General features: G+C 44.2%; 2 protein-coding genes, 1 long non-coding RNA gene, 1 other non-coding gene and 1 pseudogene across 4 annotated transcripts; 2 read left to right on the top strand and 3 right to left on the bottom strand.

Moving 5' to 3' along the window:
- The window catches only part of LOC137312388 (zinc finger protein 850-like), a 568,085-nt pseudogene that overhangs the window by 59,007 nt on the left and 484,514 nt on the right, over window positions 1–24,564 (bottom strand).
- Window positions 2,426–3,016, top strand: LOC137312402 (histone H1-like; the record flags this gene model as incomplete). The annotated part of the gene is made up of 1 exon (XM_067978969.1): window positions 2,426–3,016. A coding segment is annotated over one exon (591 nt), but the record flags the coding sequence as incomplete, so codon positions are not given.
- Window positions 5,882–6,575, bottom strand: LOC137312391 (histone H2A.J). The gene has a single exon (XM_067978958.1). It carries the CDS (start codon window positions 6,573–6,575, stop codon window positions 6,186–6,188), a length of 390 nt encoding a protein of 129 aa, XP_067835059.1. The 3' UTR covers window positions 5,882–6,185.
- Window positions 10,258–19,224, bottom strand: LOC137312407 (uncharacterized). The gene is made up of 3 exons (XR_010960717.1): window positions 18,703–19,224; window positions 18,249–18,339; window positions 10,258–12,763 (listed from the first exon to the last, which is right to left on the bottom strand). It is a non-coding gene; the product is annotated as an uncharacterized lncRNA (long non-coding RNA).
- trnag-ucc (transfer RNA glycine (anticodon UCC)) lies at window positions 23,354–23,425 on the top strand. The gene has a single exon. It is a non-coding gene; the product is annotated as a tRNA-Gly (tRNA).

Raw genomic sequence — 24,564 nt, 5'->3', positions numbered from 1 at the left:
TCCCGAAGCGATGATCTGCTGTAACGAGGCTGCTCTTTGCTCCCTTCCCCCGGGGGCCGTGATCTCTCCATTCCCGGCTGTTTTAAACCGTCTTCTTCCGCTCACTGAGGGAATGGCGCCCACAGGCCGAGCTGGGGGAGGGGAGCGCGCATGCGCTCTTCCACTCACCAACAACCAGCGCTGGGGGCGGGGCTGAATCACGCATGCGCAGATATCTGGTTTAATTATCAATACAAAAATCGATGGAAACTTTCCCCAATTGGAATTTTTCAGAGTCTGAGCAAAGGAAGTGGGTCTGGGGGAAAGGTCAGAGGGAATGGGGTCCACAGGCAGTGCAGGAACAGGCACCAGAATGGGAAACAGATGGGATTCCACCAGTGCCTAACGCTGGAATCCAGACTGACTTTACAATCTCTAACTATTAAACTAGATGTTTCCATCCCTGCTGTTTCTCTCGGCTTCTTTTGATGGAAAAGTGTATTTCAGAGATAAAGTGGGCGGCTGTGAAATGAGCCAATTGGTTCTGTTCATTCTTGGTCCCTTTACTGATAAAGAAACTTGTGACTCCGTAACTGGAGGCCGGATTCCTCGAACCAATCCTGGAGAAACATGGGAGGAAAGTGGGAGTCGGTGTATTTGCTGGGACCGTGTAGGATTAATATTTGACTGCTACTGTCCCAGTTTATTTCAATCGGAGTGAAACTCTCGGTCACTGAGAGAAATACAGAAGGGCCCTGAGCTGCAAAATTGCAGAGGGTACAACATGCAAGAGAGGGTTAAATGCGTGACACTGTCCCTGAGAGTGGGATTAATAATGTGTCTGTCTCTGAAATAATATCAGTGAGAGATGAGACTGCATCTTCCGTCACTCCAGCTTGGAATGGCAATTGGAATGGAGAATTTTCCAATTTGTTACTGGGTGAAAACGGGACATTGCAGGTCAGTTTCTCTCTCTCTTATGTACAACATATGAAGGTGGAATACTGCTGCTGAGCGTGATACAGAGAGACTGATGGGAAGCGTATGGCTGATACTCTGCCTGTCTGTATCTCTCTGGCGCTGTACACGAAGGTGGGATACTGTTTGCTGAGTGTGAAACGGACACACTGAGAGGAAGTGTGAGAATGATACTTTGTCTGTGTGCCTGTCTCTGTCTTTCTCTTTATCTGTCCGTCTGTATTTCTCTATCTCTAGCGCTGTACATGAAAGCGGGATAGTGTTATTGAGCGTAATATGAACACCCTGTTGGAAGGTAAAAACTGATTCTGTGTCTGTGAACAGACATCCGGTGCTGTTGGTGAGACGGTCACTGTCCCTTCTATTATGTATGAGCCGGTCTGACGGTGCATTTATCAGTCTCCAGTCCAATAAGGAATGGTGGGGAGAAACAGCCTGTAACGGCCTGACACTGGACTGCCTATGAATGTTGAATTTATTCAGTAACTGGCCGTCTCTGGGTGTTGAGAATGGGACGGATAGGACACCAGTTACTATTGTCTGTCAGTCAGTTTAGGAGGAGGGAGAGAAAGACAGAGAGACTGGAGGAGCCCAGAGCGGATAATTTGTATTATCGTCTCAACCAAACATATTGCTGAGTGTGAATAATATAATCATGTAAAACCAGATATGGATTATCACATCCACAGCTGTGATTGGCTCCTGCCCCTTAATCTGGGGACCAGACACTGTGGGGAGCGCCGGGCTCGGAGTGTTTAACAGTTACTGAGCTGGGAAACGACAACTCACCTCCGAGCATCTGCAGCACAGGCCGAGCGGTGAGGAAAGCCTGTCACGGGAATTGTCAATCTGGCGAACAGTTTGTCCTGTGAATGTGAAGATGTGAACATTGTGTCAGAGAGAGTGTGTAAAGGGGCGGATGGGTTAGATTAATGTCACTGTGTTTGTGTGGCCGGACTCATCGCCAGATTTCCGAGTCCCTTTTGAGTAAAATTTTAAAAAATCCCTGTCAAAGGATCGCCCTCCTCCCCTGCCGAACTCCGAAGTTGAAATTTAAGGTAAAGTTTCAGATCAATTCAAGATTTCAGGTGAAAAACGGAGATCATGTCAGCGATCGGGTGAGAGAGCGCGATCAGTGCAGCAATGAAACGGGTTTAAATCGAAACTGGTGCTTTCAATTCCGGTGAAAGTTTTTCGACAGCAAACATTCCGGTGTGAGATATAGGAAGGGGCTAGTCTGGGACTCTGGAGTGCCCGATTTGAATTGGAATCGGGGAGTTTCAGAGGAGAGAGAAACACAGAGAGGCTGGAGGGGCCGGGAGCTGACAGCAGGATGTCTCCGCCCCGTCCGCTCTGTGCCTTTAAGTTGCTCTGTGCCGCCGCCTCTCGTTTCATTTCTGACCCAGCTCTGACTGTCAGAGAGATTTTCGACAGAGTCCCGGACATGACAGACACTGCAGCCGCCGAAACGGCTCCTCCTGCCGCCGCCGCTCCACCCAAGGCTCCGAAGAAGAAGAAGGCGGTTCCCCGACCCAAGACCACCGGTCCCCCGTTGGGCGAACAGATCCTCAAGATTGTGGGGGATTGCAAGGATCGCAAGGGGATATCCCTGGCCGCGATAAAGAAGGTTCTGGCTGCCAAAGGCCTGGATGTGGAGAAGCACCGGTCCCAGATCAAATTAAGTATCAAGAGAAATGTGGAAAAAGGCTCCCTGGTGCAGATCAAGGGCACGGGCGCCTCGGGCTCCTTCAGAGTCGCTAAGAAGGAAACCCAGGCAAAAGTGGGAAAGAAGGTGAAGAAACAAGTGACCAAGAAATCTCCCGGAAAGAAACCAGCGGCCAAAAAAACAGCCCTCAAGAAATTAACGGCCAAGAAACCAGCGGTCAAGAAATCGACCACGAAAAAGGCGGCGAAATCACCAATTAAGAAGAAACCGGCGGCTAAGATGCCCAAGACCCCCAAGCCAGTGAAGGCGAAGGCGAAGAAGGTGGAAAAACCGAGGGCCAAGCCCAAGCCGAGGTCAGCAAAGCCAAAGAAAGCAGCGGGCAAAAAGAGGTAAAAAATCAAGTGCAACTTGTGACCATCTGAACCCAACGGCTCTTCTCAGAGCCACCCACGTCTCTCAGAAAAGAGCTGATCCCGGAATCAGATGATTCCTGTCCCGGGGCCGGGCTCAGATTTCAGATGGAAATCATTGAAAATAAACCCAGGGTCCTGGTGACTCGCTGACATTCGCTATCCCCGCCCGACCCCCAATGTCTGTAATAAAATAGAGAGAATGGGATATCCGGGCCGGGCCTCACTGGAACTGGCGTGTGTTCGGCTCCAGTCCCAGTTCATTTTTTCTCCCAGATTCAGGGCGAGAGTCCGTGACAGGGGAAAACTGGCGGAGAACCGCCGCTATCACAATTCAAACCCCAACACATGAGATTCTTCAAATCAGCTGGAATAAAGTGTTTATAAACTGCTGAACCCGTCTGGGAGGGAATGTGCGGGGAGATAGAATCGGGTCTGGGACTGAAATGGAAGGAGGCGGGTTGACTTGTTATGGAAGGGACTGTATTTTGGCAGGAATATTGCTGACTGTTAATTGTAATGGGGCTTATTGAAAAGCTCCGGGATTCTATGAAGCCCGAGTCTGTAAGGGTTTGTGCGGAGCGCTGTGTTTCGGTTCTATTATCGATAAACGGTTTGAAATTGGCGGGTGGAGAAAGCTGGAGGTGGAGCTGGAAGATCAGAGGCCGCTCTCCGCTCTGTCCGTCACTCTGACTGTCTCCTCCCCTCCCTGTTTAATATCACACTCTGTCTCCTCCCCTCCCTGTTTAATATTTATCTCTATCTCCTCCCCTCCCTCTCTCACCCTGTGTGTGTTTCAGTCAGGTCAGGGCAGGCTGCATAAAAACGGAACCAACATCAGTTTGCTGTTCATTCAGCAGCGATTTGAGTGAAGAATAATCATGTCTGGCAGAGGTAAAGGAGGCAAAGGACTGGGGAAAGGCGGAGCCAAGCGGCACCGGAAAGTGCTTCGTGATAACATCCAGGGGATCACCAAACCAGCCATCCGCCGCCTGGCTCGCCGTGGCGGTGTCAAGCGGATCTCGGGTCTGATCTACGAGGAAACCCGCGGGGTGCTGAAGGTTTTCCTGGAGAATGTGATCAGGGACGCGGTCACCTACACTGAACACGCCAAGCGCAAGACGGTCACTGCCATGGATGTGGTGTACGCTCTGAAACGGCAGGGCCGCACTCTCTATGGATTCGGCGGCTGAACAATTCGACCCTTTCAAACCGGAAACAAAACAAAGGCTCTTCTAAGAGCCACCCACCGCCTCACAGAGAGAGCAGTGACCTGGGAACGGGGAGAGGAAAGTTCTCGGGGTGGGGAATCAGTTTCTGATATTTAATTAGTATGGGGAGATTCCCCAACACTCGGTACAGGGAGATCAGAAACAACGGCCGGGGTTCTCGGCCATCCCGAGAGAAGGAGCGGAATTCCCGGTTTCACGGTATAAATGAACAGGCGGTGATACAGAGTCTTTCCCCAGACATTACATTCTCCGCTCAAATTAAAATCCCTCCTCACTCCCTCTGTCCTCTCTGCTCGGTCTTTATTTCCTGCCCTCATTCAATTATCAGTTCGATGTGAAGTTTCTGTTTGAGGAGCGGTTTACCGGGCTGGAACTGGCGGGATTTTTGAAATTGAAGCTGGACTTTGTCCCGTTACGTAAAGCAATGACCGAGAATTTATTCCCGCCCGTTTACAGACAGATCAGAGAATGAATCGGAATGTGAAACAGCCTGAGATTTGAGCTGAGGAGAAGGAAATAATGGAGATTATGAAGAGAGGGATTCTTAAATTGCTGGAGGGAAATTAAATTTTCTTGAAACTTATTTGATGCTCTGAAATTGGCGGGCTTTTTGAAATTGAAGATTAATTTCAGCTCAGCCAATTTGGACCCAATACCTCCCGCCGTTTTGGTCTGACTGACAGATCTCGGATCAAACCTGCCAATCACAGTCCCGGGGCAGTCCCTCCTTGTCTGGGGGTGAAACCTCAGCCAATCACAGGCCAGGGGCGGATACCCTTAGACGCTTTAAAAGGCGGCCCCAGAGCGCACTCCGTATTCACAGTCTCTGTGTCTCTCAGGTTGTGTTGAGATCTGTTCAGAAAATGGCCAGAACCAAGCAGACAGCGCGCAAATCGACCGGCGGGAAAGCTCCTCGCAAACAGTTGGCGACCAAAGCGGCCAGGAAGAGCGCTCCAGCCACGGGCGGAGTTAAGAAGCCTCATCGCTACAGACCCGGCACTGTGGCTCTGAGGGAGATCCGCCGCTACCAGAAATCCACCGAGCTGCTGATCCGCAAACTGCCCTTCCAGCGCCTGGTGCGAGAGATCGCTCAGGACTTCAAGACAGACCTGCGCTTCCAGAGCTCGGCCGTCATGGCCCTGCAGGAGGCCAGCGAGGCTTATCTGGTCGGGCTGTTTGAGGACACCAACCTGTGCGCCATCCACGCCAAGCGAGTCACCATCATGCCCAAAGACATCCAGCTGGCCCGCCGCATCCGCGGGGAGCGCGCCTAAACCCGACCCGGCTTCAGCACCAAGTTCAACAAAGGCTCTTTTCAGAGCCACCAAATCGGCGATGGAAAGAGCTGTGATCTCCTGGGTTGAAATGGCAGGGTCGTGAGAAATTTGCTTAAATGGGAAATGTATAAAGGGGAGGGAGCAGATATCAGACGGACAGGGACAGAATAGATACCTCACTCACATCCAAACACAAATTTCACTCACATTCTTAATTCAGTAATCGCTGATACAATAACAGCACATCAGTCAGCATCCGTTGTACAAATCTGGGTAAAATAACACAGACTGAGCCAGTGTTGTCCGAGGATGGGACGGTAAATAATATTCAGCGTCCCTGGTATTTCTGTATCCCACCCGCCCAGTTGGCAATTCTAACGGTTCTGGTATTTTGTCTCATTCACCAGACAAACTGCAAATTATAATCGATTGGAGGTTGGCGACATCTGCGGTCCGGAAGCGATTACTGCAACAGACCGATATGGATGATTTGTGCATAACAAGTTATTGTTAGTTTCTCGAATCGGAATCAAGTCCTTTTGAAGTTAATTCCTGAGCCCACAGACAGTGACCAGCCCTTTCATAGATACCGTGGGTGGCTCTGAAAAGAGCCTTTGGGTTATCAGGTTAAATCTTGGCCGCTTTACTTGCTCTTGGTGCTCACACTGCTGGTTTTCTTCGGCAGCAGCACGGCCTGGATATTAGGCAGCACCCCGCCCTGAGCGATGGTCACCCGTCCCAGCAGCTTGTTGAGCTCCTCGTCGTTGCGGATGGCCAGCTGCAGGTGTCTGGGGATGATGCGGGTCTTCTTATTGTCGCGGGCCGCGTTGCCGGCCAGCTCGAGGATTTCAGCCGTCAGATACTCGAGCACAGCAGCCAGATAGACCGGGGCTCCGGCACCCACACGTTCAGCATAGTTCCCCTTTCGCAGGAGCCTGTGAACACGGCCCACAGGGAACTGCAGTCCGGCCCGGGATGAGCGAGACTTGGCCTTGGCCCGAGCTTTACCGCCGGTTTTTCCTCTTCCAGACATTTCCACAATCTCACAAACACTTTCACAAAGAATGAAGAAATCCTCCCGCACTCGCCCTTCTTATACCTTCTGGAGGAGTGCAGTGGGGGCACTTGTGATTGGTCCATCTGTTCTCAATCTCATTGGTTCAACGAACAGCCCATTCAGAGAGCTGTTTTATTCACCAATCAATAGCCGAATGAGAAAAGGACGGAAAATACCGAACTGATCCGTTTTTTTGAAATTTGAAAAGCCCGCCAATATATCTGTAACACTAGAATCGGATTTAGTAAATAATGTCGCGAAAGACAAAAATTTAAATATCTCTCTCCTTTTACTCTGTTGTTCCACATTTCCCGTCACAACTTCCAGAACCTTATACATTCCGGTTAAAATCCGGCTTCATTAACCGTTCATTTTCAATCGGGCGGGAATAAAGACCCATTTTGTAACGAGACAGATTCCAGCTCAATCTTTGTGAAAGGAACAAACGACAGATTGTGGATTGATCCCTGTTCGCAGGAGCTGCATCGCGATCGAAACCGGAGCCGGGACTCCTGGTGTCAGGAGTCGAACAGTAACAGATCCTTTAGACTGTTCTGTACTCGGTGTGAAGTCTCTTTCAAGGCTGTTGCTTTACAAAGGATTGCGGTTCTGATAGCGATATTCCCGAATAATGAACAAACAAACGTGAAAAGGAGAAAGAAATGACTGAAGTCTAATCCACCCCCTTAAAACGGCTCTTAATGGGCAGTAGCGGGGGAAGGGTCGGAATATGAACGAGAACGAGAGGATCAGTGACACGTTTTTGGTTATTGGGACTAAATAAAAAAAGCAACACACAGATTATAACCGGCAGTGATGATGAGAATCTACTCGTTTTCAAGAGAAATTAGAAAAGCACAAGAGTTATCGAAAAACAGTATCAAACATTCTACAGTAAAATGATTCTACACAGAGGGGTCGTTACAGCGTCTTCAGAGAGACTGTGGGTGGCTCTTAAAAGAGCCTTTGTGTTCATTTTTTTCAGTGCATTGTGGAGTTTTACTTGGAGCTGGTGTACTTGGTCACCGCCTTCGTCCCTTCCGATACGGCGTGCTTGGCCAGTTCCCCGGGCAGCAGCAGGCGCACGGCGGTCTGGATCTCCCGGGAGCTGATGGTCGCCCGCTTGTTGTAATGGGCCAGGCGGGAAGCCTCACCCGCGATGCGCTCGAAAATATCGTTCACAAAGGAGTTCATGATGCTCATGGCCTTGGAGGAGATGCCGGTGTCGGGGTGAACCTGCTTCATCACTTTGTAGACGTAGATGGAGTAACTCTCCTTCCTCGACTTTCTGCGCTTCTTGCCGCCCTTGGCTGGTGCTTTACTCAAGGTTTTCTTGGCGCCCTTCTTGGGAGCTGCTTTCTTGTCCTCAGGCATTTTCAAACTCAATTTCAGACCCAGGAATGACCCAAATCCGCTCCTAACTCGGATTAAATAGGCAGCCCCACAGCCCTATGCTAATGAGGGATGGAGGAAGGCATTGATTGTGATTGGGTCATTCGGAGTGATACAACGTCACCTTTTCCATTCAATCTCTGATTGGATATCTGAAGAAACCAATCAGATTTAATACCTGGCACCAATCACAAACTCGCTCACACTGCACATTGTCCGGTTTGAGCAATTTGTTCCGAACTGTTGCAGTTCTGCTTCCGGCCAGTAGATGTCCCCAAACCCCGGGACATTGAAGTTTGCAGATGAGAGAGGGACAGAAGATAAACTCATTCTTCACATTATGTTGCACGAGTGGGATTTAGAAAAACTGGGAATTGGAAACATTTGGTTGGACCAAATGTTGGTTGCATGCTGCATTAAATTCTTGCAATTAATTTAGGGTGTATAGTCTATACTGTCGAAGAATCCAACAAAATACAAGAAGACTTTAATAAGCTTGATGAAAGGCGGTGTAAATGGCCATTGAATTTCAATATAGAAAGGTGTGAGATGGTGCATTTTGCTCGGGGGAATAAGGAGGCCTCATACTGCTTGGAAAATAAGAGTCTAAATGTGGTAGAAGAGCGAAGGGATTTCGGGGTACAGATTGACAAATAATTAAAAGTAGCAACACAGGTTGATGAGGCCACAGAAAGCAAACACAGCACTGGGGTTTATTTCTAGAGGAATAGAATTGAAAAGCAGATAAGTTATGTTGAACTGTAATTTAAACTTTCAAACCCTCTGTCAAGCTGTTAAACCCTCCCTTTCTGAAATCCGTGCTGACTATTCTTTATTATATTTTCGGTTTCCAGATGTTTTTCGATTGCTTCATTGAGTAAAAGATTCCATGATCATTCCTACCACCGACCTTTTGTTAACTGGCCTATAGTTCCCTGGACTTGTTCTATCTCCTGTTTCAAAATATATGAATCACATTAACTATCATCCTGCCCTTTGGCACTATTCGTTTTTGTGATGATTTTTTTTCTATATATGTAACAGTGCCTCTGCTATCTCTTCCCTTGCTTCATTTAATATGTGCGGATGCAATCCATCTGGACCAGTTTAACCACCCTTTCTAACTTAAATGTTTTGATATCTTTATTTACCTCTTCCTCTATATCATATTTACCCTGTTAATCTCCCTGGTAAATACTGAGGCAAAGTAACAATTCAATATTTCTGCCATTTCGCTGACATTACCTGTGAGTTTATCTTGTGCATCCCTTAGTGGCACTCAAACTATTCTGGTTTTCCTTTTGTTATTTTTGTGTCTGTGGAATAATTTACTATTTCTTTTTATATTCCTTGATAATTTGATTTCGTAGTTGCTGTTTTCTTCCCTAATTGTTTTTGTGACTTCTTCCTAACCTCTTCCTATTCGCTTTTGCCATCCTCTTATTTAATATCTATGAATGAGAAATTCTACCAGCTTTTTGTGTCTGTTCAGGGGCTGATGTTTGGAAACTATTTATTGTCTATGATTAAAGTACCAGAAAACCCAAACCCAAACTCCACAGAAACACACGATTTTTCCCTCCTAGTGAAATAAGGCGCTATAATGGTGAGCAGAGCTGCCTTCCAAACAGTTAATTCCAACAGGTTTGAATCCCAGCACGCTGAATTCAGAATCACCAAGACTGGAACCGAATTTGATGATGTTCAGAGGGATAGTGTTTCGAAAACACAAACGGGTCTTATTTATATTTTAAAAAAACTTTTAAAGGTCATTTATTTCCCCCATAACTTTGAATTTAACTCTTTCCCTTTGTATTATTATTTACACTGATCTGTACAGTGGATACGGGAAACAATTGCCCGGATTCAGTGAAATTAATAGATTTTCTGAAGCTTTTTCTCTCTGCTGAATCCCGTCCCTTATTTAAATTATGTCGGATTAACCTTTCTGATCTATTGAAGGGTCATAGTCCTGAACCGTTAACCCGAGCTTCCCTTCTCCACATATGCTGCCGGACCTGCTGAGTCTTTCCAGCATTTTTGGTATTTTTTTCTCTCCCTTTCATCCCTTTCACTTTTGACGGTCGCCATTAAAAGTTCCAGCTTTGTGCTCAGTTTTTATTTGTGTTTTAGTTCGATTTATTTGAATTAATCTAATTCATGTCCTGAGAAATCAGACAGAAATATTGCGCAATGTACAGTGAAATATAATGGGGCAAATTCACAACTTTTGAATCAACAAAACAAAAACTTTATTATGAGTCAGTTGTCTTATTTTTTCACTGTCAAAATATTTTTAAAAAACAGAGTGGAAGTTACAGAGAGAAACTATTTCCTCACATTGCACTTTGTCCTGTTTCTGTAACGACAGACAATGTGAATTTGTTCCACTCTGTTAGAGTTCTCGCTTACGGCCAGTCGATGTCAGACTGTATATTCATTCTGTATCTGTCAGCCTCCAGTACTGTCTGTGAGTGTGAGATTAATTCTCTATCTGTCATTCTCTGGTACTGTATGTGAGTGTGGGATTCATTCTGTATCTGTCAGTCTCTGGTACTTTGTGTGAGTGTGGGATTCATTCTGAACCTGTCAGTCTCTGGTACTTTGTGTGAGTGTGGGATTCATTCTGAACCTGTCAGTCTCTGGTACTTTGTGTGAGTGTGGGATTAATACTGAATTTGTCAGTCTCTGGTACTGTGTGTGAGTGTGTGATTCATTCTGTATCTGTCAGTCTCTGGTGCTGTCTGTGAGTGTGGGATTCATTCTGTATCTGTCAGTCTCTGGTACTGTCTGTGAGTGTGCGATTCATTCTGTATCTGTCAGTCTCTGGAGCCACCTGTGAGTGTGGGATTCATTCTGTGACTGGAAATCTCTGGAATTTTATCTCAGTGTGGGATTCATTCTGTAACTCAGTCTCTGGGACAAAGTGCAAGTCTGGATTCGTTCTGTATTCTTATTTCAGGATACAGCATGTTACTTGAAACTGTATCTTTAATTCATTAATGTTTGCACGGTCCTTTGTCTAGCATTATTTTTTAAATATGGATACACTTCTGTATTTTGTTTCAATCAAACGATGTGTGAGGTTTGGTGTAGGATTACATCTTAATCTCTTGAAAGACTATTGTAAATGATAATGTATATTTCAATATATTACCGTGAAATTATTGATCTGGTATTTATTGTGTAGCTCAGTCTGCGCTAATGGAATTGATACTTTATCTTTCAGCCTGACACTTTGTGCTATATTTGGACTGGTATGTCAGGAATAACTCAGTCCGCAATAATGGAATTGATGCCATACCTTTCAGCATGAGTTTGAAGTAATTATTGGAATCGTTTGCAATGTGTAGCTTTGTCTACACTAATAGGATTCAGACTGTATGTTTCAATATGATAATATGTATATACGAATTTTGGACTGCATACAATATGTAGCTGGGTCTGTACTAATGGAATTCGTACTGTGCCTTTCAGTCTAATAACGTGTAATATATTTACATTGGTTTGTAAGGTGTGGCTCAGTCTGCAATACTGGGATTGATACTGTATCTTTCAGCATGACCCTGAATGTGATTTTTGGACTGTATGTAATGTGTAGTTCAGTCTGCACTAATGGAATTGATAATGCATCTTTCAATCTAATACTGTATGAGAATTTTGGACTGGTAACAAATGTGTACCTCAGTCTGCAGTAATGAAATTGATACTGTATCTTTCATTACGATACTGTATTCGAATTTTGGACCATATATCATGTGTCGCTCAATCTGCACTGTTGGAATTAATACTGTATCTTTCAACCTGTCACTGAGATTTTTAGACCAGTATATGATGTGTCGCTCAGTCTGCACTAATGGGATTGATAATGTATCTTTCAGTCTGATACTGTGTGAGATTTGTATACTGGCATGTAACGTGTGGGTCAGTCTATACGAGTCAAATCGAAACTGTGTCTTTCAGTCTGACACTGAATGTGATTTTTGGACTGGCATCTACTGTGTACCTCAGTCTGCAGTAAAGGAATTGAAACTGTATATTTCAGTACGATACTGCATGTGAATTTTGCACTGGTATATAATGAGCAGCTCAATCTGTATTAATGGAATTGATATTGTATCTTTCAATCTGATACTGTATGAGAATTTTGGACTGGTATCTAATGTGTACCTCAGTCTGCAGTAAAGGAATTGACACTGTACATTTCATTCTGACACTATGAAGTTTGTGGACATATATGTGAGTCAAATATGGGTAACATCTGAACTGGTATCTAATTTGTATCTCAGTGTACACTATTGGCATGAATACTGCATCTTTAAACTCATAATGTGTGTGAGTTGTGGGCTGGTATTTAATTTGAATCTCGGGGTACACTATTGTGATTCATTCTGTATCTATCAATCGGTCCCATGTGTCAGTTCTAACTGGTATTTAATTTGTAGCTAAGGCTGAACTAATGTGAGATTAAAACAGAGCCTTTCTATCTGATACTGGGTGTGATTTTGGACTGGGAATTATTTATCTGCCGGTCAGCGGTACTGATTTGTTTAGAAATGGAAATTCCATCTGTATCTCCTGCTCTGTTTGACTGTTGGATTGGGATCAGTGTGGGATTGACTATTTCTGCTGTGTGAGACTGTGGAACTGATGACTTGTCTGTGTCTCTGTGCTCTGAGTGATAATGTACATACTGTGTGTGAGAAGGAGCTGGCTGCACTGTTCCTTGCGGAGGAAACATCACACTGATTCTGGGTCCTTCAAGTATTTGCCTGTAGAAAGAGAAATTAAGTCTTGTAACTCAAGAACAGGTGAGGTAGAAAATACAAAAGTGATCAATTGAATCTCTCTGTTAATAATCATTGTAATATCCACAAATGAAAACCAGTGATACAAACAGTGTCAGTGTCTGACTCTACTGCAGTACTGCAGCACTCAGCTTCTGTATACCAGGTGTGTTGGGCTGTTTTACAACAATTTAGTGACATCCAGACACAATCCAACACCTTCGCTGATCCATGAATGGGACGACCCGATGGGGCGGGGACCTTGCACAGGTCAGGCTTCTAATCCCCTCTCCGATGGGGCTAACAGTTCAACCAAAACCACAGAGCCGCTGTTTAAAATGTGTCCTTCATATTTCTCACATGATGCCTGCAATAGATGCTCTTTGTATAACTCCCCACATCCTTACTGTCCGGCTCTGTTTACTGTTCAATCACAAACAGGGCAGGTAGAAAAAAAATCAGATTTAGTAACTGGCACCAATCACAAACACGCTCACACTGCACATTGTCCGGTTTCAGCAATTTGTTCCGAACTGTTGCAGTTCTGCTTCCGGCCAGTAGATGTCCCCAAATCCCGGATCATTGAAGTTTGCAGATGAGAGAGGGACAGAAGATCAACTCATTCTTCACATTATATTGCACGAGTGGGATTTAGAAAAACTGGGAATGGAGACGAGCTGTTGGACCAAACACTACTTGCAACGCTGTTATAAATTCTTGTAATTAATTTCGGGTATTATTGTCTATATCGAGGAAGACTACGACAAAATCAGCTTGCAGAACGGCCGTGTAAATGGCCATTGAATTTCAATATAGAAAGGTGTGAGCTGGTGCATTTTGCCAAGGGGATTAAGGAGGCCACATACTGCTTGGAAATTAAGAGTCTAAACGGGACAGAGGAGCAATGTAAATCATCCTGAGAAATTAGAGAGAAATACTGCGCAATGTAAGTGAAAAATAATGGGTCAAATTCACAACTATCGAATGAGTAAAACAAAAAAAATATTATGAATCAATTGACTTCATTTTTCACTATCAAAATGTGCAAAAATACGAGAATAAAAGTTACAGACAGAAACTTTCCTCACATTGCACATTGTCCTGTTTCTGTTCCCACGACAGGAAATGTGAATTTGTTCCGCTCTTTTACAGTTCTCGCTTACGTCCAGTAGAGGTCAGTCTCTGGTACTGTGTCTGGTGGGGTTTATTCTGTATCTGTCAGACTCTGTTATTGAGTGTGAGCATGGGGTATATTCTGCATCTGTCAGTTTCAGGTAGTATATATAAGTGATGGGTTCATTCTGTATCTGTCAGTCTCTGGTACGTTGGGATTCATTCTGTATCTGTCAGACTCTGTTTTTGAGTGTGAGCATGGGGTATATTCTGCATCTGTCAGTTTCAGGTACTGCATATAAGTGATGGGTTCATTCTGTATCAGTCAGTCTCTGGTACTATGTGTGAGTGTGGAATTAACTCTGCAACTGTCAATCTCTGGTGTTGTATCTGAGTGTGGGATACATTCTGTATCTGTCAATCTCTGGTGTTGTATCTGAGTGTGGGATACATTCTGTATCTGCCATTCTCTGCTGCTTTATCTCAGTTTGGGATTCATTCTGTAATTCAGTCTCTGAGACAATGTGCAAGTCTGGATTCATTCTGTATTCTTATTTCAGTTTACAGCATTGTATTTGAAACTGTATCTTTAACACTTTAAATGATATAGTTCTTCATCGTGTATTTAATCTGTAAATATTAATTTTCTTCAATCAAACAACATGTGTGAGTTTTGGAGTGGGATCACATCTTAATCTCTGAACTCTATTGTGAATGATAATGTACCTTTCAATCTGTTCACAGTGAAATTATTGGACTGGTATGTAGTGTGCAGCTCAGTCTGCACTGATGGAATTAATTCTGTATCTGAGTCGAACACTATGAGATTTTTGAACTGGCATGCAATATGTAGCTCATCCTGCACTAAAGGAGTGGATACTGTCTCTATCAGTCTGATACTGTATGAGATTTTTGGCCTGGAATGTGAGATGTAGCTCAGTCTGCACTAATGGAAGTGATACTGAATCTTTCAATGTGATATTCTATGAGATTTTTGGACTGGTGTGTCACATGTACCTCAGTCTGTGCTAATGGAATTGATATTGTATCTTTGAGTCTGATACTCTTTGAGATTCTTGGACTGCTATATCATGTGTGGTTCAGTCTGCACTAATGAAATTGATACTGTATCTTTCAGCCTAATATTGTATGAGATTTTCGGACTGATATGTAATGTGTAGTTCAGTCTGTGCGAATAGAATTGATACTGTATCTTCCAGTCATCATTTATGAGATTGTTGGACTGCCATGTAATCTGTGTCTCAGTCTGTGATAATAGAATTGAAACTACATCTTCCAGTCTGATCATTTATGAGGTTTTTGGACTTGTGTGTAACGTGTAGCTCAGTCTGTACCAATGGTATTGATACTGTATGTTTCAGTATAATACTGTATGAGTATTTTGCAATGTATATAAAATGTAGCTCAGTCTGCACTAATGGAATTGATACTGCATCTTTCAATCAGACACTATGAGGTTTTTGGACTGGTATCTGATGTGCAACTCAGTCTGCAGTAACATGACTGTGAGATTAATTCTGTATCTGTCAATCAGTGGTACTGTGTGTGAGTGTGTGATTAATTCTTTATCTGTCAGTCCCTGGTATTGTGTGTGAGTGTGGGATTCATCCTGTATCTGTCATTCTCTGGTACTGTGTGTGAGTGTGGGATTCAGTCTGTATCTGTCAGTCTCTGGTACTGTGTGCGAGTGTGGGATTCATTCTGTATCTCTCAATCACTGGTACTGTATGTGAGTGTGGGATTAATTGTGTTCCTATCAGTCTCTGGTTGTGTGTGTGTGTGTGTGTGTGTGTGTGTGTGTGTGTGCGTGCGCGCGCGTGTATGAGTGATTCATTCTGTTTCTGTTTGTATCTGGTGCTGTAAGTGAGTGAGATATTCATTCCATACCTCTTAATTTCTGATACAGTATGTGAGTGATATAAATTCTGTATCTGTCAGTCTGTACCACAGTGTGTGAGTGCGGCATTCACTCTGGATCTGCCAGTCACTGGTACATTGTGTGAGCATGGGATTCATTGTACATGTCAGTCTCTGGCACTGTATCTGAGTGTGAGATTCATTCATTATATTTAAGTAAATTGTATCTCCGTTTATTGTACGGCATTCAAAACTGTACTTTAATACCTTAATGTATGAATATTTTCCCCAGTCTTTTATTGGTAGATACTGATACACTTCAAAATGTAATGTTGCAGGTTATAATCAGAGAATGTGGGCACTTTTTGGAATTCTATTAAATCTGTATCGATGGAAACACAATTGTGATTTGGTGTGTCTTCCAAACTGATATGGTGACATTTTTGAACTTGTATATAATGTGTAGCTCAGTCTGTGTGAATGGAATACTGTATATTTCAGTCTGAATCTGTGTCAGTTTTTTTGTAGTGATATGTAATGTGTAGATCAGTCTGCACCAATGGAATTGATAATGTATCTTTCAATCTGACATTATGAGATATTTGGTCTGGTATGTTAAGTGTAAATCAGCCTGTACTAATGTAGGTGACTGTGAGATTCATTTGGGATCTCTCAGTCTCTGGTACTGTGTGTGATTGTGGGATAGATTCTGTATCTGTCACACTCTGGTACTCTATGTGAGTGCGGGATTCACTCTGTATATACCTTCTCTAGTACTGTGTGTGGGATTCATTCTGCATATACCTTCTACAGTACTGTGTGTGTGATTCATTCTGTATATACCTTCTCTAGTACTGTGTGTGGGATTCACTCTGTATATACCTTCTCTAGTACTGTGTGTGGGATTCATTCTGTATATACCTTCTCTAGTACTGTGTGTGGGATTCACGCTGTATATACCTTCTCTAGTACTGTGTGTGGGATTCACTCTGTATATACCTTCTCTAGTACTGTGTGTGGGATTCACTCTGTATATACCTTCTCTAGTACTGTGTGTGGGATTCACTCTGTATATACCTTCTCTGGTACTGTGTGTGGCATTCAGTCTGTATATACCTTCTCTGGTACTGTGTGTGGAAATTATACTGTATATACATTCTCTGGTACTGTGTGCAGGATTCACTCTGTATATATCTTCTCTGGTACTATGTGTGGGATTCACTCTGTATATACCTTCTCTGGTACTGTGTGTGGGATTCACTCTGTATATACCTTCTCTTGTACTGTGTGTGGCATTCATTCTGTACATACCTTCTCTATTACTGTGTGTGGGATTCACTCTGTATATACCTTCTCTGGTACTGTGTGTGGGTTTCGGTCTGTATATACCTTCTCTAGTGCTGTGTGTGTGTGTTGTATTATTTCCACATATGCAGTTTCTCATACTGTAGGTTATTTTGGGATTCTTTCTGTATCTCAGTCTCAGGTAGCTTGTGTGAGTGTGGGATTCATACTTTACCTGTCAGTCTCTGGTGCTGTGTGTGAGTGTGGGATTCACTTTTTGTATCTGTCAGTCTCTGGTATTGTATGTGAGTTTGAGATTCCTTCTGCATGTCTCAGTCTCTGGTACGGTATGCGAGTGTGGGATTCATTCTGTGTCTGTAAAATTATTCTCTCTGTTTATATTATAGCGTTCAATAATTTAGCTTTAATATCTTAATGTTTGAATAGTTTTTCTCATTATTTAATTTGTAAATATGGATGCACTTTCGGATAAGATGCTGGAGGTTTTTAATCAGATAAATTGTGTGCTTTTTGGACTATGATTAAATCTGTATCTCTGAACACAAATTTGAATGATAATATATCTTTCAAACTGATATGATGACATTTTTGGACTGCTGTGTAATGTGTATCTCAGTCTGCACTAATAGAATTGATACTGTATCTTTAAATCTCATACCATGAGTGTATTATAAACTGATATCTAATTTGTTTCTCATGTTACGCTGTCACAGCATTTCTCAATCTGACACTGTATGAGAGTTTTGGACCTGTCTGCAATTTGTATCTCATGCTACACTATTCGAATGGATACGACATGTATTAAACTCACATGTGTGCGAGAGTTCTGGTCAAGTATTCAATTTGAATCTCGGGTTACATTATTGCAATTCATTCCGTACCTTTCAATCGGACACCATGTGTGATTACTATCTGGTATTTAATTCGTAGCTACTGTTAACCTACGGTGGGATTGACAATCTTAAAGCATGACTTTGGACTGGGATTTTTTATCTACCTGTCAGTGGGACTGAGTTAGGGGGAAATGGAAACAGCGTCTGCATCACCTGCTCTGTTTCCGTGTTGGATTGAAAATGTGCCTCCGGATATTGGGATCAGTTTGGGACTGACTGCTTCTGCTGTCTGAGACTGTGGAACTGAGGACCTGTCTGTGTCTCTGTGAATGATAACGTACCGACTGTGTGTGAGGAGGAGCTGGCTGCACTGTTCCTTGTGCCTCGGATGGAGGAAGCATCACATTTATTCTTGGCCCTTCAAGTATTTTTCTGTCAGAAGAAAAAAGTAACTGTTGTAACTCCAGAACCAGTGAGGCAGAAAATACAAAAGTGATAAGTTTAATAGCTCTGTTAATGATAATTATGTCAATCAGCGATACAAAGAGTGTCAGTGTCTGACTCCACTGCAGTACTGCAGCACTCAGCTTCTGCACACCAGGTGTGTTGGGCTGTTTTACAACAATTTAGTGACATCCAGACTCAACCCAACCCCTGCACTGATCCATGAATGGGACTACCCGATGGGGCGGGGACTTTGTACAGGTCAGGTTTCTAATTCCCTCTCCCAGGACAATAACCGTTCAACAGAAATATAACACCAGTTGTTTAAATTGTGTCCTTCACACTTCTCACCTGGTGCCTTCAATAAATGTTCTTTGTATAAGTCCACACATCTTTACTGTCCGACTCTGTTTCCACTCTTCACTCTCCAAAAACAACAGGGTGAGAATGGAACTAAACCAGGAACATTCACTACTGGTTTGGGGAGAGATAGCAGCAATGATTTTAAATAGCAGGTTCTTCCCATTCTGTCTCCCTTACCCTGGACACACCCTGTACACACACAGCCCGAGAATGGCCTCGCCCTTCCCCCGCTCACTCCATGTTCCGGGACCAGTTCCTGATCCACTCCGCCTCTTACAAACAGCCCCCGGACTCCCCCTGCCCTTCCCCCGGACTCAATGCCGATCTCTGAGCCCATCTGCGGACACGGTCCCGAAGCGATGAGCTGCTGTAACGAGGCTGCTCTTTGCTCCCTTCCCCCGGGGGCCGTGATCTCTCCATTCCCGGCTGTTTTAAACCATCTTCTTCCGCTCACTGAGGGAATGGCGCCCACAGGCCGAGCTGGGGGAGGGGAGCGCGCATGCGCTCTTCTGCTCACCAAAATCCAGCGCTGGGGGCGGGGCTGAGACGCGCATGCGCAGATATCTGGTTTCAATCCCAAAACAAAAATCGATGGAAACTTTCCCCAATTGGAATTTTTCAGAGTCTGAGCAAAGGAAGTGGGGCTGGGGGAAAGGTCAGAGGGAATGGGGTCCACAGGCAGTGCAGGAACAGGCACCAGAATGGGAAACAGATGGGATTCCACCAGTGCCTAACGCAGAAATCCAGACGGACTTTACAATCTCCAACTATAAAACGAGATGTTTCCATCCGTGCTGTTTCTCTCTGTATCTTTTGATGGTAAAGAGCCTTTCAGAGATAAAGTGAGCGGCTGTGAAATGAGCATGTGGTTTCTGTTCAGTCTTGGACTCTTTACTGAAACATCTGACGTGTCGCTCCGAAACTCGGGGATGGGGGAGGGAGGATTTCTCAAACCAATCCTGGAGAAACATGTGAGGAAAGAGTGAGTCAGTGTGTTTGTTGGGACCGTGCAGGATTAATATCTGACAGCACCGGTCCCAGATTTATTTAATCAGAGTGAAACTCTCGGTCACTGAGAGTATTACCGAACGGTCCTGAGCTGCAAAACCGAATATAGTACAGCAGGCAAGAGAGGGTTAAATGTGGCGCATTGTTTTTGTCACTCTCTGCACTGAGTGTAGGATTAATATTGTGTCTGCGTCTGGTACAATATCAGTGAGAGATGAGATTGCATCTTTTGTCTCTCCAATAGGATTTTTCTGGATTCAGCGGAACTTCACAGGTTCTTCTGAAACTGATACTGCGGCATTTGTCTCTCCGCTCTCTCTCACCGTGTCTGTCATCCCCTCTCTCTCTGATGCAGTATATTGGGGTCGATACTGCTTTTGAGCGTGATATGAACACACTGATAGGAAGTGTAAGAGTGACAGAGTGTGTGTGTTTCTGTTTTGCTGGACATGAAGGTGGGATACAGTCTGATATAAAACAGAGAGAATGAGATGTCCGGAACGGGCCTCACTGTAACTGGGGAAGTCTAAGGCTCCAGTCACAGTTCATGGTCATTTTCTTTTCACAGATTCAGGGCGAGAGTCTCTATGAGACGGTAACACTGGTGGAGAAACTCCGCATCACAACTCAAACCACAACACACGAGTTTCTCCAAATCAGCTGGAATAAGGTGTTTGTAAACTGCTGATCCCGTCTGTGAGGGGATGTGTGGGGAGATAGAATCGGGTCTGGGACTGAAATGGAAGGAGGCGGGGTGACTTGTTTTCGAAGGGACTGTATTTAGGCAGGAACATTACTGACTGTTAATTGTAACATGCCTTAGTTGAAGCTCCAGGTTTCTGGAAATCCTTGAATATGAAGCCCGAGTCTGTAAGGGTTTGTGCGGAGCACAGTGTTTCGATTCTATTATGGATAAACGGTTTTAAATTGGCGGGTGGAGAAAGCTGGAGGTGGAGCTGGAAGATCAGAGGCCGCTCTGCGCTCTGTCTGTCACTCTGACTCCTCCCCTCCCGCTTTATCTGCTTAATCCCCCATATGGAACCAACGCGGGTCGGTGGACTCGAAACACGGTTTAGTTGTTAACAGGCGAAGTAATGTTTCTGATCTCCTGGGCACCAGGCCGTTCACTGTTATTTGTTTCTGCTCAGAGTTAGATCTCACTGATTCTACAGTGTGTTTGATGCGTTTTGTAAATAATCCAACAAAATAGATTAGAAACGTAGCGAAGCGCTGAATTCCACAGATGTAGAAAGATTAGTCGATCAGTTCTGGTGATGCTTTACGAGCATGGCATGGCAAGTAGTTTAAATAAATACAAGAAATCAGATGATGTGTGGACTGGGGTCCAGAAGCGGTGGTCGGTGCACCGACTCCAGTCCCATTAGTACTTCATCTCGTCTACAACGAGACAAAAGCAGCTCAAAGCAACACAGGTCGCATGTTATCAGCGTCTCCCTTCAGACAGTAACAGATACAGTGGTTGGCACTGAAAAGAGCCTTTACATTGAGTTATATCGAAATTAAGGCACCGAAACATGCCATTCGGCCCAACTGGTCTGTGCCGGCGTTTATGCTCCACACGAGCCTCCTCCCTCCCTAATTCGTCTAACTCTATCAGGATACCTTTCTATTCCTTTCTTCCTCGTGTCTTAATCTAGATTCCCCTTGAATGGATCTGTGCTATTTGTCTCAACTAATCCTTGTAGTAGCGTTTCCAACATTCTAACCACTCTTTGGGGAAATCAGTTTCTCCTGAATTCCCGATTGGATTTATTAGCGACCTTTTTATATTTATTACCTTTAGTTTTGGACTCCTCACAAGTGGAAACATTTTCTCTATGTCTACCCTATGAAAGCCTATCGTAAGACCTTTGTCACGTCATGCCTCAGCCTTCACTTTTCCAGAGAAAATACACCCAGCATTTCCTGATAAGAATATTCTCTCATTTCTCGTATCATGAGAATCGTTTTTGCACCTTCTCCAATCCCTCTCCGTCCTTTCTATAATATGGAGACCAGAACTGTGCACAATACTCCAAGTTTGGTCTAACCAAGGTCCCATACAAGTTTAAGATAACTTCTTTGCTTTTCCATTCTATCTCTCAAGAAGTGAATCCGAGTGTTTGAGTTTCCTTTTTATGACCTTATTGAGCTGCGTCGCTACTTCTTGTAATTTGTATATCTGTACCCCGAGTTCCCTTTGCTCCTCTATCCCGTTTAGACTCTTATAATCCAAGCAGTGTGTGACCTCCTTATTCTTCATTCTGTAAGTTTATTAATGTCCTCTTGCATTTTGATGCATTCTTCCTTTGTGTTAACTACATTCCCCAATTTGGTGTCGTCCACAAATTTTGGAATTGTACTTCCGATTCCCAAATTCAAATCGTTAATGTAAATTGTGAAGAACAGTGGTCCCAGCAACTGGAACATCACTTCCCACATTTTGCCAGTCTGAGTAGCGACCCTTAACCTCTATTCTCAGTTTTATGTTTTGTAGCCAGCTTGCTATCCATTCTGCCACCTGTCCCCTGACACCACATGCTCTGAACTTAGCCATGAGTCTACAATGCGGTACCTTATCGAAGGCCTTCGGAATATCCAAATATATTGCATCTACTGCATTAAACTTGTATTCAATTTCTGTTCCTTCTTCAAAGATTTCAATAAGTTGGTCCTGTCCTTTGGGTTATCAGATTAAGTCTTGGCCGCTTTACTTGCTCTTGGAGCCGACAATGCTGATTTTCTTCGGCAGCAGCACGGCCTGGATATCAGGCGACACATTGAGCGATGGTCACCACTCCCAGCAGCTTGTTGAGCTCCCCGTCGTTGCGGATGGCCAGCTGCAGGTATCTGGGGATGATGCGGGTCTTCTTGTTGTCGCGGGCCGCGTTGCCGGCCAGCTCAAGGATTTCAGCCGCCAGATACTCGAGCACAGCAGCCAGATAGACCGGGGTTCCAGCATCCACACGTTTAGCATAGTTCCACTTTCGCAGGAGCCTGTGAACACGGCCCACAGGGAACTGAAGTCTGGCCCAGGATGAGCGAGGTTTGGACTTGGCCCGAGCTTTACCGTCGGATTTTCCTCTTCCAGACATTTCCACAATCTCACAAATACTTTTACGCAGAATGAAGAAATCTCCAGCACTCGCCCTTCTTATACCTTCTGGATGAATACAGTGGGGGCATTTGTGATGGGTCTCTCTCAGAGTGTTTACACTGCCCGCTCACCCTCATTGATATTCGATCTTTCAACTGCTGTAATATTGTCCTTTCGCAATATTGCTACTCCTCCTCTTTCCCTACTTCTCTGTCCTTTCTAAAGATCTTATAGACTTGAATATTAAGCAGCCAGTCGTGCCCAGCTGGTAGTCAGGTCTCCGTAATCATTTAATGTAATTATTTAACCTCACTGAATGGGTGATGCGGCCGATTTCAGCTGAAGGATGACTGGCTGTTGTGTAATTTCCATTGATTGGGGGGTTGGCGACATCTACTGGGCGGAAACGGGAACTGCAACAGAGCGAGAAAGGATCCGTCAGAAAGCAGTTCAAATGAAGGACAAAATCCAACAGTTTGCAGTGTCTGTTCAGGTTCTGATGTTTATCAACTATCTTAGCATCGTGCATTGTCAGCGATGGTGGTATAGTGGTGAGCATAGCTGCCTTCCAAGCAGTTGATCCGGCTTCGATTCCCGGCCATCGCAATTAAGTGTTCTCATTTGTTTATTTCCTTCAGAAACTCTTAAGTTTGCAATCGAATTTGATACAGTTCAGTTGGATATTGTTTCCAAAACATAAACGGGTGTAATTATAGTAAAATGATTTCAGCCTTCATTTCTTTTCCCTCTAGAAGGAATAGAGGAACAACATGCTGGAAATAGTGAGCTGCAAAGGGTCGAATGAGAGTGAGGAAGGCCAATGATATGGTAGCCTTTATTGTAAGGGTGTTGGAATATAAAAGTAAGGAGGTCTTGCTGCAATTGTAGTATGAGGAAATATTGTGTAAAATTGGCCTATATTCTGTGGAGATAGAAGAATGAGAGGTGATGTCATTGAAATGTATAACATTCTTAGACGGCTTGACAGGTAGATGCTGAGAGGCTGATTCCCCTGGCTGGAGAGTCAAGAACTGAAGCTTATAGTCACAAGATAAGTGGGACGGCTATGTAGGATCGACTTATGGAAACATTTCTTCACTCAAAGCGTTGTGAATCTTTGGAATTCTCTACCCCAGAGGAATGTGGATGCTCAGTGGTTGAGTATATTCAAAAGTTGAGATCGATAGATTTTTGGACTCTCGGGGAATCAAGAGATATGGGGATCGGGAGGGAAAGTGGAGTTTAGGTCGAAGATCAGCCCTGATCTGATTGAATGGCAGAGAGGGCTCGTGGGACCGTATGGGCTACTCCTGCTCCTATTTCTTACGTTTTTATGTAGAGACCCTTATATCCAAGTGTGCTGATGACACGAAGTTAGGTGGCACAATTAACATTGTAGATGGGAGCAGAAAGTTGCAAAGGGACATTGATAGATTAAGTGAGTGGGCAAAACTGTGGAAGATGGAGTTCAACGTGGGGAAGTGTGAAGTCATCCACCTTGGACCATAAAACAGATAGATCAGGGTATATTCTAAATGCGGAGAAGCTGGGAACAGTGGGGGAGGAGAGACATTTAGGGGACCAAGTACACAATTCATTAAAGATGCAAAAAAAAGTTAAAACGGTAATGGAATTTTGATCTTTATCTCTAGGGATCTGGAATAAAAAGGAGTGGAAGTTATGTCACAGTTATACAGACCTCTGGTTAGACCTCATTTAGAGTACTGTGTTCAGTTCTGGGCACC

This window comes from Heptranchias perlo, unplaced genomic scaffold (genome assembly GCF_035084215.1).
Source record: "Heptranchias perlo isolate sHepPer1 unplaced genomic scaffold, sHepPer1.hap1 HAP1_SCAFFOLD_43, whole genome shotgun sequence".
Lineage (NCBI taxonomy): Eukaryota > Metazoa > Chordata > Chondrichthyes > Hexanchiformes > Hexanchidae > Heptranchias > Heptranchias perlo.
The sequence above is the reverse complement of the archived record's forward strand: the minus strand, read 5'-3'. Positions and strand labels throughout refer to the sequence as shown.

Excerpts from the sequence above, each read along its gene's own strand:
- LOC137312391 (XM_067978958.1), bottom strand. The coding sequence starts at position 6,575 with ATGTCTGGAAGAGGAAAAACCGGCGGTAAAGCTCGGGCCAAGGCCAAG.